Raw genomic sequence first — 12,707 nt, forward strand, 5'->3', positions numbered from 1 at the left:
CTCACTGTCGCATACGTGCTTGCGCATCTCACCATCGTCCTCCAAGCTGCCATTGACGCTGAATCCTATTAAGAAGGAAAGAGGACAATGTCAGTAGACGAAACAGAAATTGTTTTGAATAAATAAGTAGAACCATTTTCACAATTCGCAGTTCAGTGACTGGCATTTTTCAATAAGCTGATCACTAGCTGTCAGTAATATATAGAAATATTGCAAACACATAAGCTAGCGAAACAGGAAGGAACCTGTGCAGGGCTTGAGTAGATGCTTTTAGTAGTTGCTCTTGAGTAGTTTTTTTCCTAGGACTATTGAACTTTGGAATGACCTGCCTGGTTCCATCCGTTGTTTACCACATAAAGAATTTGGGGATGCTATTGAGTACTACCTTTAGCCATGTTCTCACATATGCTTCTTTTGTACTGCGATTTGTATTTGCCACATATTGTATTCACCCACTCCTGCAATAGCCCATTGTGGGCTGCAGTATCTGTAAATAAATAAATAAGAATAAATAACTTACGGTACTGATCCACCTCAGACAAGAAATCATCTCAGTTAGCGCAGTGTGTAAAGTAAATCGAGGAAATAATTTGCGCTTTGCTTTAGCGCTTACTGGTGCTCACTGGAGCGGCATTTATTTATGTTTTATGCTCTGCAAGGCTCGCAGGACCAAGACTAGTGCATATACTACGCTACACAGAGTCATTGAAGAGTACTAAAAAATGCGCGGATTAGGAGATGGAAACGGCCGCGAGATATAATTACCTTGCTTGGAATATACAGCTTCAGCATCTCAGCATCTTACGCACCTTTGGTTGATGTTCAGTGAACAAATGAATAAAAAAACTAGAGAAAAAAAGATGGAGGCGGAGACACAGTAAATGTATCGCGACCATTGTGGGTACTTGAACTATACTGCGGTAATCAAAGTATTAGAGGAGGGAGAGAAAGAAAAACATCTCAGGAGCTTGGTCTGGTATTGATTATTCAGCATCGCCATGGCGTGCTTTGCCAGGGTTTCCAACATGCCTTTAGAATTGGTAGGGATGGAGTGAGCCACTACACCTAGAATGGGCGAAATTTGTCAGGTGGGACACGTGCAGTGAATTGAACGAGAGTTGCTTTGGCTTGCGGGCAGTCCCAGAGGGCGGTGCGGGCAGTGTCCAGTTAACCACCGCAGTGCTCCGGGTACGTCCGTTCATCTTTGTCGATCGGTGACTAAGAAGTTGGTTCAGGCGGCGTGCCAGTGGGCGCTCTCTCGGAGCGATAGGGATAGTTAGAGTATGGGTAGGGTGAAAGCAACTTAGCCACAAACCTCGTAGGAAGGTCTTTCCTTACTCCCCCCCCCCCCCCCCCCCCCCGCCGTCCCTCCCCGAGCTGGTTGCAGTGGGATTTAGGCTCGTCATATGTGGGCTTGCAAGGCAGCATAATTGTCTCAGAGGTGACCAATAACTCCGCTTCTAATGGTGTTGAGAATTTGCTGTGACGGTTTCGAAAGACGCAGGAGTCTTAACAGGGTGCAGTTATATTGGTTTGACGACTTGTAATGCGGTATCAGTGTAGTAGATAGTGGTTCAGCCTACAGCGTTCGGTCTAGTGTACTTGGTACCAGACGTTTGGCCCTGAATGTGTGCTCTTCCGGCGTGGTGATATGTGGGGTCCATGTTGCGTCGCGCGGTAACACTTATCAGAAAACCTTTATGTCTTTTTTCTTTCTTTATTTCTTTTTTGAGGTGGGTACTTGTATCCCACGGAAGTGTTGTAGGAAGGATGGTCAGCAGATGTATCTGATATCCTAAATCGTCAAGGATCCTCCTTCCATGGGTGGACGTTTGGAGACAATGAAGTTGTGCGAATCAGTGCAGGTCACACCGCTTCTCTATGGCGGGTTAAATAACTTACTGCATCCAGCCTTACGTTAACTGCGAATCTGCGACTCTACTGCGTCGTAGCAGGCCCGAAGCGCTGCGCTCAATTTTGTTTTCCATGTCTTTGTTGGTTGGATGTACGAGAGTTGATAAGGCTGAGAGAAAGTGCCTTTGCAATAAGGCCGGAACTCGTAGAGGAAAAAAAAAAAGGACTAGGAGGGAGCATGACGTCAGACAGCTAGCCTTGGCAAAGCAAGCTCTTCTGACGGCAGCTCGCGTACGCGGTAGCAGCTCAAGAGTTCCTCTCGCGGTGCCGCGAAAGCACTGCACCGCAGGATCAAGTGTTCAAGGGGCTCCACTTCACAGTTGTTGCAGTTGTCCGTGCGGCGGCAAGACTGAGACGTTGCCTGCATGCTTGCGTCCCGTCCTCACTCGCAATCGTAGCGACCCCGCCCGTTGCTGCCACGAAATAGTGCGTGCATGCTATCGTAGGCAGCTTCTCCCCGCCTGCGATACGCCGGTCAGGGTGCTGCTGCTGTTAAGAGATGGCGTCGCTTACTGAGACGCATGTCTTCACTGTTCAGGGGGGAACTTCGGACTACGAATGACTCTTACCTAGTCGCTCTGCTCGTATATATGTAAATATAGCTATCCTCCTTACTCTATCCTCTCTGCTATCCTCTATCTGTCCTTTACTCCCGTGCCCCCTTCCCCTGAGTGCTGACCGCCGCTCATGTGTCAGCCAAGGTATATAACCTCCTTGGTGTCAGCAGACTACGCTAGGCAGTTTATTTATTTATTTATTTATTTATTTGTAAAAATTATGGCGTTCTACGTGCCAAAAGCACGATTTGATTATGAGGTACGCCATAGTGGGGGACTGGAATAATTTGAACCACCAAGGGTTCTTTAACGTACATGTACCTAAATCCAAGTACACGGGCGTTTTCGCATTTCGCCCCCATCTAAATGCGGCCGCCATGGTCGGAATTGGATCCCACGACCTCGTGCTTAGCAGCCCAGCACTATAGCCACTAAGTAACCACGGCGGCTGATGTTTAGTCATTAATGCGAAAGCATTATCTGGCTCATGAGGCTGAAAATCTAGCGTTGGCATTGGCATGGCTACTGTCATCGAACCCTCGACCTTTGGTGGGAATCGTACCGACGACCATTGGTGTTAATTAAGGCAAAGTTAATTAAGACAGTTAATTAAGGTGGAGTTAATTAGCACACTCAAATCCATCACCTTTGGTGGAAGTTGACCCACGACCTTACAGTTAATTAAGGTGGAGTTAATTAGGACACTCAAATCCACAACCTTTGGTGGAAGTTGACCCACGACCTTCTCTTGTGAGCACCTAGTGGCAATAACAGTTGGTCACGTGACGTCTCGGCACTTATGCTGACGTGGCCGCTCGAGTCACGCGGTCGCAATGCTTTCGCGTTCATCCACGTAGGGATAACAAAGTGCTCCTTTAACTTAATTATTTATTAATTTGAATTAAGCAACCAATTACTACTACATACTGTACTATCCCGTGGTGAAGGCCTGCTTCCCATGAGCCTTTCCTTTACATTCTTGTTGACTAAGCTTCAAAGCTGTCACTGGACGCTTGCTCCTAGTCTTTTTCCTTCTTCCACGGCGTAACTAGATTTCTTGAAACGCCAGAGAAAACTTACGAATGACTATTATGTGGTTCGCGGGTTCTTCAGATATGCTTGCATAGTCACTTCCATTCACAAAACACGGCTCGTTGCTTAGTTCCGGTATGGTATCTAATCGAGCGTATATATATATATATATATATATATATATATATATATATATATATATATATATATATATATATATATATATATATATATATATATATACACACTTGTATTGCTAGTAATATTCTAGACGCGTTAGTCGACCATGCGACCATCAGCAACAGCCGCCACAAATTTATTTAGAAATTGTAGAGGTATTCACTACGAGTCAATGGAATGTCTCTAGACAGCTTGTGGACTTATCACCTACTTTCCTTCGCTTGTTGTCTGCGGAGTTTCCTGCAAACGGGTTTTGAGGTCTGCGGACCCCAAATTGACTGAGGGAAGTAAGCACGTTGAAGTATTTTGTCTGAAGACAGGTTACACGACACTCGGAAAGAAGCGACGGGCACATCGCTATGCGCAGGTCTCTGTCTTCTGTCGTGTTATTTCTTGAGCTACTTGCTTCCACAATACCAACTCGTCGAGGGCAAACCCGTATTTTAAGACTGTAGCAATTAATTTTTATAAGTGTTGTTCGAACAGATGAGTCGCTGTCGATGGAGGTTGAAACCAACAGTGCTCGACAGTTCCACGATAATACGGGTGTGTACCGTAATTGCTTTCAAGGCGCTTTCACAATTTTTGTGGGACTTCAGACGGAAGACGGCTAATCAATAAAAGTGGACATTCGCCCACCGCGGTAGCTTGTGGCTATGGCACCGCGCTGTTTTGTTCGAGGTCACATGTTCGACCAGCTGGCCGCTGCGGTAGCATTTCGCTGGGGGCGAAATGCAGATACGCTCGTGTACTTAAGTTTAAGTGCATCTTTTAAAAACCCCGGGTAGTCCAGATTAATCTGGAGTCCCCCACCACGACATTCCTCATTATTCGATCGTGGTTCTGGCAGGTTCTGGCCATGCAGAACTTGGAACTGGCGTATGTGCAGCTCGCTGTTTTGGTTGCGCGTTTGTGTGTGCTTGCGGTCTGGCCCTACTCGACACCCGAGGCAGTGGTCGCGAGTGTCTCCGTGCGTCCGCCGAATCCGTTACCCGGTCGGCCACCATGATAGCTTAAAAAGGGATGCCAGCAGGTCTACCCAGTCAGTCTGCTTTGGGGGAAACACCACCGCGCTGGGGTCCCCGACGGCTGTGGACAGAGCCGTGGACACTGCATCCTACCGACGAGACCGCCCACGTGCCCGGAAGCTGCGTCTTCGAAGCTCGCTCTTCATGCGTCGTCATGGTGAATGGACTGTCGCTGCTCCCCCGGTCACCGCACGCTTATTTCGTTCCGAACTCTCATCCGCTAACTATAACCAGATGCATTGTAAATTCCCGCTTCTCGATACCAGTTGTTCAAACGTATAACGCGTTAGTTTAGTAGGCTTTCTATGATGTCACAACTGTCATGTAGCTATGTCTTTCTTATTATCTACAGTGCATGTTGAATTGTAAAAAAAACGGCGTTCATTGACTGATAAACTCGCTTTGTTTTGGTCACACGACTCCGACCCATTCACTGCGCTTGCTATCGGTTACGCCGAGCACCAAACCCCTTTTGTCATCGGTGGCTACCTTGTATCCACACCGTGCTTTTCACATTGCTCATGAAACGTTTTCTTTTGTTTAGGTTAGATCGCGTCTCCTCGGTCTGAAACTACGCCGTCGCAGTGGGGCATCAAGTATGCGGCCACGTTCTAAGAGCATCAGTACGACATATCGCCGAGCAGCCACGAAGGTGTTAATCGCGGTTTCTCTTGGCTGTCTGGATTGCTGGTGCATTATTGTCACATAACGCACATATTTCTATGTGTCTGTATCCAGCTGTCCGCAGCGAACACGCAAAAGTTCAGCTGCTCTTGTTTGACGCGTCGCCTTCCTTTTACACCAAAGACACCAACAGCCGAAGGGCCGCGCCGGACAAAATATGTCGTCATAGCTATGGCCCTTGAAAGTTACTACTCCGTACGCTGCTTCAGCCGTAAATGGCAAACTAGTACGGACAAGTCTGGCGGACATTCATTACAGAAGAATTTAAGAAACTTAGAATTGAAAATTACCCATTGAAAGCAGCACGTACGTAATCTATTAGCGCAGTGGCATTGTTCTCAGCTAGCCCCCAAGTGCGTTCTCTGCTTCAATTTCCGGCCAATTCCAGCGTGAGTTCCTTCTTCACTTTGCTTTGATGAATTAATACGAGTCTTGTGGAGGAGCGCTACTGTGAAAACAAAGCAAAATAACCTTGCGTAGCGAAAGCTTACCTCCCGACGCATACTCGTCGGTATCGACTAGGTACACCTCGTCGTCATCGATGGCTGTAAGGAAGAACGAAGAAGCGATTAGTGAGCACTGTCGTAACCACAACCACATTACATAGGACACAAAAATAAAAGTACAAATGCAAATGAGATTCATTGTTAATGACGTTTTCCAATTGGGTGACAGCCGTGACAGTCAAGGGACTCTGATACATGACCACACCGCCCTGATTGGCATGCGCACAAAGCTTCAGGCACGAGGCGCTCATGTTGCTCGATGAGATGGGCGGCGTTTGCGTCTCTCTGACCAGTTAGTGAAAACCCTTATAGAGGGACCCAAAACCTGGAGCGCAGAATATTGTAATACTCGAACCTTCCGGCCCACATCGAGTGAAAGTATAGCAAAGCGGGACCTGTATGAACAACAAAGTTCTCCCCGCGCTAGATCTGTTAATGCGTAACAATGGTGATGTTGGACGTATTAGCGAAGGCGGCCAGCGAATGACAACACTTCCAAATGAAAGTTTCCTTCGTCCCAGAAGACCAGTTCGAAAAAGAAAAATGATTGACTGGTTGGTTGCCAGCTGACGGTAAGCTGTGACTGAATCACTGGTTGGCCGACTGACGATAAGCTGTGCTACTACTGCAGCAGGGTTTCGGACGGGCAAATGACACGACAAGTTTACACGAACAAGCGCACGACCAGGACGACTGCCGGGTGCAACGCTCGATGAAAGCATAACAGTGCCACGACGGGAGAGGTGCGGGTTGTCCCTGCACCCACAGCATGTCCAGCAGCCGCGCGAGGCAGTCGTCGAGCTGAGTGATAACGTGCCCAGTCCAGACCGACCGGCCGTAACCGTCTTGCGTCAGCGGCGAGCATAAACAAGCATCCGCAACAGCCCATTGAGAGAGCCGCAGCTCGAGGTTTTCGCCTGGGGCACGAGGGCGCGCGCTGCGCCGATCGAGACGCCGTCTATTGACGAAAGAAAGCAGTGAGTTGGCTAAGAGTGCCCAGGCTTTTATTTTTTTCGGGAGCCGCGGCTTATAGGGTTCGGAGACATCTGTGTAAATACTGGGCTGGGAAGAGAACTGTCTTTGGCCCCCCTCTCCGCGCTCGCGCCGCCAAAACGTACAAATAGCCCAGATTGAAAGGAACTCCCTTGAGCAGACCGATGGCCACGGCCGCGATCTAAACCTCGAGCTCCCATCCAGCTTAGGGCCGCTCCCCTCTACTGGCACTGCTGTGCGAAATATCTCTCTCCCTCTGCACTTATTTTTTTTTTCTGTTGCCTCTTTCCTTTTTCTTTTTTTTTCTCCGCAGTGCTCAAACAGTGGCTATGTGCAGCTTTTGGAGGCTGATCGTATGGGGCTTCTAATTCACGGCAAAGAACTCGAAATACTCGGTTCTGCACGCCCGAAAGGGAACCGATAGGGGTACACTAAATCAGTTTAAACTGATAAAGTGCACTTTCAAAGCTACTTTCGTTAATTTCGTGGCATTATGGTAATTATTAGAACAAGAAATGAAGGTCAAGGTCAATTCCTTGAATTTCGCGCCGAAACTTCAGCACTGCTACGTTAGTGTGACATCATGGTCTTTTCTAACATTTGAGCCGTTGTCACCCAATAAAAGTTCTTGAAGCTTGCTAAGTATCTGGCCTTCTTAGAATACAAAGTCTTTGTCGATAAACATTTAAATAGGCCCGAGCCGTCAAAATTCGTGACGTCACGGCGAGATGGTGCTGAAACTCCAAGGCGGCATCGACACCCGTCTTTCGTTTTGCAAATTTTATAATCCATATGGGTTAACATGCTGAGAAAGTTTCGTAAAAGTTTTCGAAACTGTCCTTTTTATCTCCCGCAGCATCGCTAAAGATCCGAATGGTGCCGTGATTTATCGGCTCACACGCAGTTGGCTATATATGAACAAAGCAACCTGCGTGCACGGAGGCAATTCACGCTGTACGGACTCCGCGCGTCTTGTGACCTAACTAAGGGTCTACATGTATAGTCTGTCGGATTGGAAGTCACTGACCTCGTAAGAAAAACACAGGCCCCCGAGTCTGATCTCTCTTTCGCGAAAACGGGCGCCATCTGAGCTGACGAACGTCTGAGTCTGCGGGCTAAAAGCGTCGCGCTGGATGCATCCGCTGCAAACATCCGGCTAGACCACCACGACTTCCATCTAAGATATTTGACAAGCCCAATTTTTATGCTGATATACTCACGAGCCACCACGTAATCCTGCGTTGTCCCGAGCGCCTGTCCAAGATGTCCAAGGAGATTATCCAAATAGCTATATTCAAGAGAGATTTCTTGAAGATAAAGACAGCTGACCATATAGTCAGCTGAGCTATAAAGATTTTATGGCGATGATCAGATCAACGGTATCCATCATACAGGATACCCTCGAGGAGAGGTTGTCATAAACCAAAGCCATCTCACACACTAGAGTGCACGCGGTTAATCCTATTATAAGCCTCTTGATCCAAAAAATATCCAATTTGTATCCAACGCTGAATCCAGCGGAATCTAACGTTGCCTGTGGCTCGCTGCTAAAATGTGCTGGAGAAACATATACCGTGCCCTTCATGTCGCCCTGCATCGCTTATACAAGACGAAACTCGCCTGTTTGGAAATAAGCCAGTGCATTTGATTCGCCTTCTCTTTGCCAACTATAATACTAGGCCAAATTCACAAAGCAAAAAATGTTGTGAATTTTGACAATAGTATCTCCAATAAGGACATTGTCTGCTAAATACCTTAGCCCGTATTAAAAAAAATAAAAACGTTCCTATAGCACCCGTAGTGAGGTCATATTCAAGCCAATCGTGATGACGGGCGTATTATTAGAGAAGGCGGGCTAAATGGCAAACAGCGCTTACGAATTAAAAGCTTTGGGAACTTGGCCCCTCGTCGTTAGACATTAAAACATGAGCGCTATGAATATGTCGATTTTCTAAATCCGAGAGGATCGTTTTGAATGCATTGCAGAAACGAAGTATTGGTTCAGTTATATTTTTTGCTCTTACTCAACGAAATGAAGACACAAATGCGGTCGGATTATGGGTCGATAATCTTCGGGGATATTTTCAGCCGACGTTGATGGGCTAAGCCTGCGTATACACACCGTCCGTCGCTCTTGTGAGGCGTCCCGCCGGATGAACGGTACCATCACGCAAAAGTTAAAATATATATGACCAATCGATAAGGATACATGACCAATTGACCCGTGTTCACAACGCCGTCCGTTAATAGCCCCCGTTCAGAAGAACAGATGCCCACCAGTTAGGACAAAGGACAATTGTCTCTTTACATGTGGTAACAAGGTATGCTCAAATATTTCGAGGGCTATAGGCATGCTCTCAAATGATTTCCATATGATTTGCGCGCGTGAATATGGTATATCGACGCCCTCAGGCTCAATAAGCAAAATAAAGGTAGGTAAATTAATGTTTCTTCCAAAGCGAACTGTTCGTTACACCACAAATCTGGGATGGCTTGATCATACATCAGGGGCCTTATTTTGCAAGAATAATTTTACTTTGACTCAAATTATTTCATTATCACCCTCACCCGTCTTGCTGAGTGGCCGATCTCGGCCGTAGTGAATGCGAGGCTACGCATGAGTCAACGAGGAAGAGTAAAAAAAAGAAAGAAAAAAGAAAAATGAAAATTGAAAAGCAAGACTATGAGTGTGTGGCTTAACGTGCCGAAGTCCCGCACTGAGAATCATTAGAACATACTGCCCCAATAAGAGTTTTTATCAGCGCACTCAAGTTGTGGTAAATGAATCGCAAGAATCATGCAAATAATTTCAAATTTTCAGGCTAAAGTCTCCGCATCCTTAATTTTTTTTTTCTGTCTTCAGGAATCCCACGTAGTGGGGGATCTCTCGGCGCATCCCACATAATGTACACGAAAGCACCGAATCGTGGTTAACTGGTTAACACCCGCTCATCGCTTAGTAACCTAAGACAAAAAATGATCACCGGTGTCAAATCGACGAACCCAGCAGCGTAGAACTATCTGCGCGGTGTTGTACAACGTGTGCTAAAGGAGCCGCATTCTTTTCGTACGACAGGATTTGCACGCGCCTCTCCCTTGTATCGTGTCCGTGTCGCGTTAGTGGATAGCCCGCGTGTCAAATATGGCGAGGGCGCGTGAGCGAATGCTGTGTACGTTTTACGGTGGCCGCACGCTGGTTCGCGGTCTTCCCTCGCGAGCCCCGTTGGGCGGATGCAGAACCGAGGTCGCCGGGCCGCCGCCGCCGCCGCGGTCCGAGGGAGCACAACACCCTGTCGTCAGGCATTGCGTTTCGCCAGCGCATCCTTCCGCCGCCTCACACGCGGCGCCTACGTCGGGGCGGATCGGTTTGGGAAGCTGATTTACGCCGCCAGCTCAGCCGCCAAGATTCATGCTCGTCGCGTGCCGGCATCGCGCTGCGAGCGCCACCACATGCTCTGGCGATGCTGCGAGTGTGTGGTCGAACAACACACGGGGTCGCTCGCGAGCACGCCGAGCGCCTGAACAGAGAATCCGCCACTGGTTTTGCAAGCGCAGCCAGGTCTGTTTACAGTTTACACGCGCTGCGGCTGAAGCCACGCCTCCAACTTCCGGCGAGGCTGGAAGTACTATCGTATACTGGCGCTTTGAAGTATCGTCGGCGACTTTCACATTGCGGTCACACCCAACGAATAGACGAGAAATCTAAAGTACAGCCACAGCCGCAGCGCTGCTGCGGAAATCGGCTTATTCCATTTCATGTAACTCACTCGAGGCTTCGTGCGTGTTCGCGGAGTTGCAGCAAACTCTACACGTCCTAAAACGGCACGTGAACCGGAATTTGAGCAGACGAGTGTTGGAGCTAACTTCATTGAAATGCGACTGAGATTTGTACTTTTGACGAGATCATGAACAGGTTCGCTTCGAAAGCCACCACAGCCACCAGTGACACGACCAGAATTTATGTTATGCCCCTCGTAGCTCCCAACCCCCGTCGTCGAATACACCTCTACCCGTCGTCGTTGCTCAGTGGCTATGGTGTTGTGCTGCTGAGCACGAGGTCGCGGGATCGAATCCCGGCCACGGAGCCGCATTTCGATGGGGGCGAAATGCGAAAACTCCCGTGTACTTAGATTTAGGTGCACCTCCACTGCGGCGCGCGTGCCTCGTAATCAGAAAGTGGTTTTGGCACGTAAAACCCCATAACTTAATTTTCTAACACACCTTTCACCTTACTTTCTTTTCTTCTTATTCTTATTTCTTGCACCCAGATGATTGTTCACCGAGTTCTTGTATTGGCGTAATCGTGGCGCCATACGTATATACTTCTTCGGTATTTATTTTCATATAATGATTTGTGCAAACTACAACGAGAGGTAAAATCATGCGTTCTGTTGCGCTAGGCTCACCATCTGTCAGGACAGACTCTAGTTTTGCTCACGCTCACCGAAGTGGGACGAACACCGTATATCCCTCGACAGCGCCCAGCATTGCACGGTTTTCCATCGAGCGCACTCCTCTTACTGCAGGCGTAATGAGGGGTCTGACTTGCAAATTTTTGTTCGTTCATAAGAACTGCGTCGTCGGGCACTTCTTGCGCTGCTATCTCGTCCGATAGCACGATTCGACAGCGACCCATTCTCACGAACCATTCTATCAACGTATCGGATCCGGACTAAATTTCCATGGCATAACCTCTCTCAAGAGACTTGTGCGGACTACGGTGTGTGCAAAATTCTTCTGCCTGTTCCTTTGAGAGCCTCAACGGGCATCTATTCCTGCCTGCTCACGACGCTGAACGTCTGTTCTCTTCAAACAAAAACCTAATGTGTAGCATGCAGTTAATTCATTAGGGTTTAACTGCAGCAGTCTGTTCCAATCCTATAGGGAATACAAAATGGAGTCCGTGGAGTCTGCAAAGCGATAAAGCGAAGCGTCCTTCGCCGTGCTTGGCATCTGCAGAGGCCGTCGATCCACCGTCATTGTACAATGCGACCAGCTGAGGCTAACAGATATTTGCAGCACAGTTGTGCGTACTGTGCGTGTATGTGCTCCCAATGAGCAAAGTCACAGGCAGGGACAATTTAGGTAATGGTATAGCATTCGCGCAACTCTCGTGCAGAGGGCCTGCATTGTGACTAAACTCCATGGGGCAGCTAGAACGCAATCGCGTTCCAGGGTCGTTCGGGCTATTACTTGACCGACCTTGCATCGCGCGCCTTTTGCGTTAAGCTTCGCCTACGAATTTAACGACCGATTCCGAGGAGCGCGGAGTGTAACTCTTCTCTCGTTTGTTGAAATGGAAGGAAATACGTAGACGGCACGAAAATCAAATAGAAGTTGCGTTTCGCCCGCATTCCCTTAATCAAAATAATCGTAACGGAACTGAGGAGAAAAGAGGTTTCACTTGTAGCGATATCCTTTTATCAAACTCCACGTTGCATTAATGCTAGCGTTCGCCTGGATCGACTCGCTCAAAATAATGCATTGTGCGGTGGCCTTACAGATTCCGTCTATATACTTGCAAACTGCATAATTCTGAAGCAGCGACACCACGCGTGCTGCGAACCGGCCGGAGTACGCGCGCTGGGCCGCATATGCATGGGCATCAAAGAAAAAGAAAAGCGCATGCACAGGACATTTTTACGCCTTGAGCACTGAATGGCTTCAATGTACAAATTGCAAAATTTGCCCCAAAGTAAATACATACCAAGATGTCATTCACGAATATTAATTAGTTAATCAATGATTATCACGTACTTAGTTCCGGCCGCTGCCGCTAGCAATGTGTTGCCGAAAAATAAAGACGTCCTGAT

At 47.9% G+C, this 12,707-nt stretch overlaps 1 protein-coding gene across 1 annotated transcript in view; it reads right to left on the reverse strand.

The window, feature by feature from the left end:
- The window catches only part of LOC142566095 (uncharacterized), a 155,032-nt gene that overhangs the window by 11,362 nt on the left and 130,963 nt on the right, over positions 1-12,707 (reverse strand). Inside the window, exons 3-4 of the mRNA XM_075676863.1 lie at positions 5,887-5,940; positions 33-65 (exon numbers count right to left, since the gene is read on the reverse strand). Coding sequence (XP_075532978.1) covers positions 33-65; positions 5,887-5,940 — 87 coding nt within the window. The remainder of the gene's footprint in view (positions 1-32; positions 66-5,886; positions 5,941-12,707) is intronic.

This window comes from Dermacentor variabilis, unplaced genomic scaffold (assembly GCF_050947875.1).
Source record: "Dermacentor variabilis isolate Ectoservices unplaced genomic scaffold, ASM5094787v1 scaffold_12, whole genome shotgun sequence".
In the NCBI taxonomy this organism is placed as follows: Eukaryota; Metazoa; Arthropoda; class Arachnida; order Ixodida; family Ixodidae; genus Dermacentor; species Dermacentor variabilis.